Source organism: Colossoma macropomum, unplaced genomic scaffold, assembly GCF_904425465.1.
Source record: "Colossoma macropomum unplaced genomic scaffold, Colossoma_macropomum, whole genome shotgun sequence".
Lineage (NCBI taxonomy): Eukaryota > Metazoa > Chordata > Actinopteri > Characiformes > Serrasalmidae > Colossoma > Colossoma macropomum.
In genome coordinates, this window is record NW_023494797.1 from 13,950,544 (window position 1) to 13,958,536 (window position 7,993).

The following is a 7,993-nucleotide window of genomic DNA, read 5'->3' on the forward strand; positions in this document are numbered from 1 at the left end:
CTTTTTCACTGTCAGTGTTCTACTTGCATTGTCATCATCCCTTTTCCATTGCACTTGTCCTTCTTCCATGGCTGTTGACTTTCTTCCACTACCTTTGTTCTTTTCACATTGTCGTTGTCCTTCATCATTCGTCACTGTTCTTTATCCAGTAGTCTTCGTTGACATGGAAAGGTGTTTTTTGTTGTTATGATCTCTCCTTAACAGCCCTTCATAACCTGAAACAAAAAGATATGCATTAGACTCTAAAGCTTTGAAATCTTAAGATTATTTATCTCAATCTTGATTTCCAGTTTACTCATGGCATGTATGTACACCACAGTATCTCCTCAACTGGCACTAGATGTTTTAGGCTTACTGCTTCTTCTCCTAGCCTCCCTGGCTAATCTGATCCTAGGCCCGGATGGTGCACCGGAGCCACTCATGCTGCTTGATCTGCTGCAAACTAGGCCTCTTGGAAGGGAACCACTGCAGGCACCAGGAAATCAGATTACGGCATTCTGTACAGAGTGACAGGATTGTATGGGAGTGAGACGCTTAACCACGAAATTTCAGAAGGACTACCAGTAAAAGGGTGGGATGTGAGTATGACATGAAAAGTACACTATTATAAAGGTATACATTTAGGAGCATCTGGCCTCTACTGCAAACTCTTGTTCTAACTATCGATTATGTGATCAGTTTTCCTTCCTCTGTACTGAGTTACCAGGTTAAAAGGATGCGTCTTTTGCTCAGACGTTCCCGTTTATCTTACCCTTTGACAGGCCGTCCTTGAAGTTAAAAATCCCCACCATGGTCTCTATTTTGTTAGCAAAGGGAAGGTGTCCGCAAACCATCCTGAACAGCAGGACACCAAGTGACCACACTGTTGCAGGATCAGCGTGATAATTCCGCTTCACAAAAAACTCAGGAGGGCAGTATCGAAACGTGCCTGAGAACATAAAAAAGAGAAAGAGCACAGATGAGCACAGTAATTCATTTAACAGCTAAGTGGCTACAGGACACAGTTCTCCTCTCAGGATCATTTCTTTAGAAGTGAAGCTCAACTTTTGCTTGAAGAAGTGTGTTAAAAATTTACCTGCATATCTGTCATACGGCGTTTTCTTGATCAGGTCACCACAACCAAAGTCAATAAGTTTGACCACTAAGGTGTCTGTGTTGATCAGTAAGTTCTCCCCTTTGACGTCGCGATGCAGGACACCACGCTTACTGCACTGGCTCACTGCCTTCACTGCTTGGACCATTACGGCTCGGGCCACGTCTTCATCCATGCAGTTCCCGAGATTTTTCAGTAAACTCTCCAAGTCCATGCAAGGGTCAGGGCGCTCCAGGATCAGGATGTATCTCTGAGGCTCATCAAACCACTCGATCAGCTGTACTATGTTCTTGCAGACGGGTGGCTGGCTCATTATCTGCATCAGAGCCACTTCTGCAGGCACGGCCTTGGACTCAACAGGCTGCAGGACAGTAGAGAGTCAGATGGTCAGGAGTGCAGAACATGAGGAGAAACTCATTGGGTTGGTTTGGGACCATCATGTGTTATGTGTTAAGTAGGTGCACTTACGCTCTCAAGATATCGCTCTGTTTTCTGTTTTAAGACAAACTTGATGGCCACCTGACAAAAAAATAGACAAAAAAAAGACAAAAAATATTAAGATATTAAAATAGTAAAATATTTAGAGACTAGCAGAGAAAAGAGAGAAGGGGAAATCATGACCAATAGAATGAAATCTGAGGTGTGAGCCGAACCTGTTGGCCATCAGAAATGCGTCTTCCTTTGAAGACAGATCCAAAGCCTCCTTGACCAAGTTTGTCTCCAACCACGTAGCGGGATTTAAAGGTGTCTATGGAAAACAAAATTACAAACATCAGCCCTCTTTAGATCAGTGATCAGGGATTAACCAATCATTCTGATTATGAAGGATGCAGTGGAATCTACTTTGTGTGAACTTCATTTAGATAATTACAGTTCTCTTAGAATGAAGTCAAATTAATCGGTCATGAGACGCAGTGGTCTGGCAACTGGACTGACCTGGCTCGGTGGCTTTCTTTTGTCCCTGAGTTGTTCCTTTGGGCCCGTTCACTGCTCCCTTCCGCTTCTTCCCTGCTGGAGCTTCAGTGTGGGGAAACTTGCTTGTTCCCTCTCCGACACTCTGGCGGTCTCCTTCCTCGACTCTCTTCCTCTTTCCTCGAGGAGCTTCTAAATACAGGATGATTACTGAATATTTAATGTTCTGGACCTGTGACTTTAGCCATAACCTGACCCACGATTGGACCTTCCAATGAACCCACCACTAGAGTGACCAGATCAGTTATTCAGTTGTAGGACAACAAAGCATCTACGATAATACTTACTGTACAATACTTTGTTTTTTGTTTCCTCCATTTTCTCTGTTTAGCAGTTCACTTTTGTCTTTTTTTTTGTTTTTTAGAGCCAGTGTCCAGCACTTTCTGCTGCACATTAGCTCTTTTTAACCAATCATATTTCCTCAGTGTCAGCATCTAATTTTACAGTATGGAGGTGAGTGGACTGACCTGTCTCGGTGGCTTTCTTCTGTCCTCGAGTTGTTGTTTTGGGCTGGGTCACTGCTCCCTTCCTCCTCTTCCCTGCTGGAGCTTCAAGGTTGGGAAACTTGCTTGTTCCCTCTCCGACATTTTGGATGTCTTCTTCCTCAGCTCTCTTCCTCTTTCCTCCAGGAGATTCTAAGTACAGGATCATTATTGAATGTTTAATGTTCTGGACGTGTGACTTTACCCACAACTTGACGCACAATTTCACCTGCCAATGGACCACTGGAGTGAAGCGATATACTTTGTCACAGTCTTAATATTGTAGACTATTTTGTAAAACAGAAATTACACAAATTTTTATGAGTTTCCTTCATTTTCTCGGTTTAGCAGTTTTCTTTTATTTGTTCTTTATTTTTTAGAGCCAGTGTCCATCACTTTCCTCTTTTTGTCCACCACCAACACTTTCTGCTGCATATTATATCTTTTTAACCAATCATATTTCCTCAGTGACAACATCTAATTTTACAGTATGGGGGTGAAAAGACTGACCTGGCTCGGTGGCGTTCTTCTCTCCTCGAGTTGTTCTTTTGGGCCGGGTCGCTGCGACCTTCCTCTTCTTTCTTGCTGGGGCCTCAGTGTTGGGAAACTTGCTTGTTCCCTCTTTGACACTCTGGCTGCATCCATCCTCTGCTCTCTTTCTCTTTCCTCGTGGGGCCTCTGAGTACAGAATGATCATTTGAATATTTAATGTCATTTCAAAGAACATAAGCTGCATATGTCTGTAGTAATAATAGTTATATGCTGATACACTGCATTATACTCTATATTGTTATTAAGGAATGCAGTGATATCTAAATGTGCTCATATTATTCCACTGTGTATATATACTGGTCATTTTATAAGAAATTTATATATATATATATATATATATATATATATACACCGATCAAGCATAACATTATGACCACCTCCTTGTTTCTACGCTCGTTGTCCATTTTATCAGCTCCACTTACTATATACGTGCACTGTGTAGTTCTACAATTACAATTCTACAATGTGTTCTTTTTTTGGTAATTTTCTAAGTCATCTGTTTAAAGATGCAGAGAGTTATTTACTTTTTATTTTTTGATGAGCTAAAATACAATAAATTTCAAGCTCAAAGCTACATTGTGTAGCCTGTGATTCTCCTACACAAACAGAATATGGCATTCTTTACCACACTGATTTACTGGTATCGTCTCTTTAAATGTTATGTAAGAAACAGAAACTAACAGTCAGATACTAACAGAGTCGCTAACAGAGCTTTCCTTTTAGAGTTCAACACTGAAAGTTCATGTTATTAATTTCACTGAATAATTTACTTATTTTTAAGTAGTTTGTTACATAACTATAATTTAAGAGTTTTTGCTGTTTTAAAATTTTAAAAAGTTCATGTACTGTTATATTGCTGTTTTAAATAAAAAAACATACATTGTTATTAAGGAATGCAGTGATATCTAAATGTGCTCGTATTGTGCTGATGACAAGTGAGAAATGAATAAACAAAAAATGATAAAAGTCAATGAACAATAAATAAATGAATAAATAAATAAACAAACCCAAACAGGAATGTGTGGAACCTGTAGCTGCAGAGTTCTGCTCCATCATCTTCTGCTGTCCTAATTTTCTTCCACTAAACTCGATTATAATTAACACAAATTAGCCGTGAGCTGCTTCGCTGTGTGTTTCTCATCGAACTGACAAAATTCTGAGTACGGAATGTTGTGACATCACTCATCCATTATGACATCATAATGGTGTTCTGCTTGAATGCACGTTGCCATAGTGCTAATTAGCTGTGTGTGTGTATGTGCACATATATATATATATATATATATATATATGAAATAATATATAATAATAATAATAATATATTATTATTATTATTATTATTATTATTATTATTATTATATGTATAAATATACATATATAAAACCCTATTTCCAAGAAAGTTGGGATGCTGTAAATAAAAATAAAAATGTAAATGTAAATAAAAATACAATGCAACAATGTGCAGAACATTTTTTAAGGAAAATACTACAAAGACAACATATCTTGTGCTGAAATTGTATTGTTTTTTGAAACATATATGCCCATTTTGAACACTCTGTAAGCGTTTGTGAACTGAGGAGACCGACTGCTGTAGTTTTGAAAGTGAAATGATTTCACATTCCTGTTTGATATAGGATTTTAGCTGCTCAGTAGTTCGGGGTCTCCTTTGCCGTATTTTTCATTTCATAATGCGCCAAATGGATGACAGGTCTGGACTGCAGGCAGGTCAGTTTAGCACCCAAACTCTTTTAATACAGAGCAATGCTGTTGTAATACATGCAGGATGTGGTTTTACATTGTCTTGCTGAAATAATCAAGGCCGTCCCTGAAAAAGACGTCAACTGGATGGCAGCAGATGTTGCCAAAACATTTATATAGCGTTCAGAATTAATGGTGCCTCCACAGATGTGGACATCACCCATGATATGTGCACTAATGCACCCCTATACCATCATGAATACTGGCTTTTGATCTGTGCACTGATAACAAGCTGAGTGGTCTGATTTTAATGCAGTACGGCCTGACAGCCCAAGGATCACGGCCATTAAATACTGTTTTTTGGCTTTGTCCCTTACATACAGAGATTTCTCCAGATTCTCTGAATCTTTTTATGTTATTATGTACCGCAGATGATAAAAAGCAAAAGTTCTTTGATATTTTATGGTGAGAAACATTATTCTTGTTGTTCTATTTGCTCGTGCAGTCTTTTACACAGTGGTGAATCTCTCCTTTTTACTATACCCAGTCATGTTACTGACCTGTTGCCAATCAACCACCAGGTGTTTTTTAGCATTAGACAACTTTACCAGCCTTTTTCTGCCCCCGTCACAAGTTTTTTGGAACGTGTTGTTGGTATCAAATTCAAAAAGGGCAAATTTTGTAAAAAACATTCAAATTTCTTAGTTTTAACATTTGATATGTCGTCTTTGTACTATTTTTTATTAAATTTAGGTTTTAAATTATTTGCATATCATTGCATTCCGGGTAGATGGAACTCGTTAGGCTGGGAGGGCAGTCCATCTAAGGGAAGGAAAACCCTGACAGAAAACCACTGAGGGGGTGGTGCTTACACTGCACCACGTCTAGGCGAAGGATCTGCTTCAGGTGGACAACGGCTAGAGGGCGGAGGAGACCCTAGACGGTTTCAACGGCCAAGTGTAAGGGAGTAAACCCTTCAAATCAGTAGTGGAGCCCACGAAGGCGGACCAGTGTGCAGTGCTAACTGACTCCGGCAGCTCCTGCAGCCAAGCTGGTGCCAAACGTATTGCTTCGCATTCCTTTGGATTACACTGGTGAGGCCGAGAGGGGGGTCTTGACGACTGGGCAACCCAGGACCTCCATATACTTCGCCCAGGCTTGCGCCCTGGAGAGGTCACTCCAGTGCCGCTGCTTCAGCAACAGAAACAACACGGGAGACAGCAGTTACGAGTTATAAGCCTAGAGCATATTGGCGTGAGCTCGGGCGCTACGGGTTGTCTCCGACGGTGGGAGGGATCCTCGCGTCCTCAAGCTGGGCAGCCCCCGGCCAATAAGATGCTGACCCGTCATGGTCTGCCCGCTTCATTGGGTGCTTGGAGCTCAGGACAAAAACCGAAGAGCAGACTGTAAACCGTGCACCAGGCAAAAAAGGAAGACAGACAAGAAAGCTGCCAGCGCTGAGACTGGCAACCTGGAACATCAGGACCATGTGTCCTGGCCTCTCTGACGACCTACAACAGATCAACGACGCGAGGAAGACGGCAGTCATCAGTCGCGAGCTCAAGAGACTTGCTATTGACATCGCAGCACTGCAAGAAACCAGACTTCCATCAAACGGCAGCCTTAAAGAAAAGGACTATACATTCTTTTGGCAAGGAAAAACCCCAGAGGAGCACCGTGTGCACGGCGTAGATTTTGCAGTTAGGAACTCTCTACTGCCTTCAATCGTACCGCCTTTAGAAGGCACAGATCGCATCCTTTCTCTTCGCCTCACAACCACCTCAGGTCCCGTTAACATCATGAGTGTCTATGCCCCAACACTATACTCTTCAGCAGAAGCGAAGGACGAGTTTTACGATGAGCTTGAGACCGCCATCAAGAAGTTCCCTGTCAGTGAACACTTGTTCCTGCTCGGTGACTTTAATTCACGGATTGGTTCCGATCACATCTCCTGGCCCCGATGCATCGGCCACTTTGGTGTCGGCAAACTCAATGAGAACGGGCAAAGACTCCTTGAGCTATGCTCCCTTCACGACCTCTGCATCACAAACACGTTCTATCCCACAAAGCCCAATCACAGAGTGTCCTGGCGACACCCCAGATCTCATCACTGGCACCAGCTGGATCACGTCATCACCAGAAGAACGTCGCTGAACTGCGTCCTCTCTACAAGCAGTTACCACAGCGCTGACTGCGACACCGATCACTCCATGGTCACCAGCAAGGCGCGTCTTCAGCCCAAGCGGATCCATCGATCAAAGCAAAAAGGACAACTCCAAATCAACACGGCCAAGACATCAGTCCCTGAACTGCGAGAACGTTTTGCAAACGCCATCCAAGAGGCCCTTAGCAACTGCCCAACAAGCAGTGTCAAAGAGAGATGGAACCATAGCCGTGACGCCACTTACAGGTCAGCTGTCGACTCGTTTGGCAAGAGGGAAAAGAAAAACCCTGACTGGTTTGAAGCCGGAATTGCGGAACTCGAGCCAGTCATCGCATCCAAAAGAACTGCCCTACTTGACTACAAACATGACCCCTGTGAGAGGACACTTGCTGCCCTTAGAAGGGCCAGAGGTGATGCCCAGCGGATCGCTAGACAGTGCGCTAACAACTACTGGCAGAACCTGTGTCAAAGCATCCAGCTGTACATTAGAGCCATGTATGAGGGTATGAAGAAGGCCTTCGGCCCTAGCGCCATCAAGATCGCCCCGTTAAAATCTACCTCCGGCGATATCATTATCACCGACCGTGGAAAGCAGATGGAGAGGTGGGTAGAACACTACCAAGAGCTGTACTCGAAAGAGTCCATTGTTACAGACACAGCGGTGGAAAATACGAGCCCCCTGCCCATCATGGAAGAGCTTGACATCCCACCCACCACTGAGGAGCTCAGCAAGGCATCGACTCTCTTGCCAGTGGCAAAGCTCCGGGAAACAATGGCATCCCTCCCGAGGTCATTAAAGCAGACAAACAGTCCAGCCTCCTCGATCACCTTCACAAACTCCTGCTACAGTGTTGGGAGGAAGGAACCGTGCCTCAGGACATGCGAGATGCCAATATTATCACGCTGTACAAAAACAAAGGCGACCGCAGCGACTGCAACAATTACCATGGAATATCCCTCCTAAGCACTGTCGGGAAGACCTTCGCTCGCGTCGTACTAAACAGACTGTGGTTGCTTGCAGAACGCGTCTAC

General features: G+C 43.2%; 1 protein-coding gene across 1 annotated transcript; it reads right to left on the minus strand.

Annotated features, from left to right (window-relative positions):
* Positions 1–390: 390 nt before the first annotated feature.
* LOC118817318 (serine/threonine-protein kinase pim-2-like) lies at positions 391–3,244 on the minus strand. Its single transcript, XM_036583885.1, has 8 exons — positions 3,058–3,244; positions 2,533–2,700; positions 2,030–2,197; positions 1,747–1,841; positions 1,562–1,612; positions 1,076–1,454; positions 752–928; positions 391–497 (listed from the first exon to the last, which is right to left on the minus strand). Exons 1-8 carry the CDS (start codon positions 3,242–3,244, stop codon positions 391–393), a joined length of 1,332 nt encoding a protein of 443 aa, XP_036439778.1.
* Positions 3,245–7,993: the final 4,749 nt, after the last annotated feature.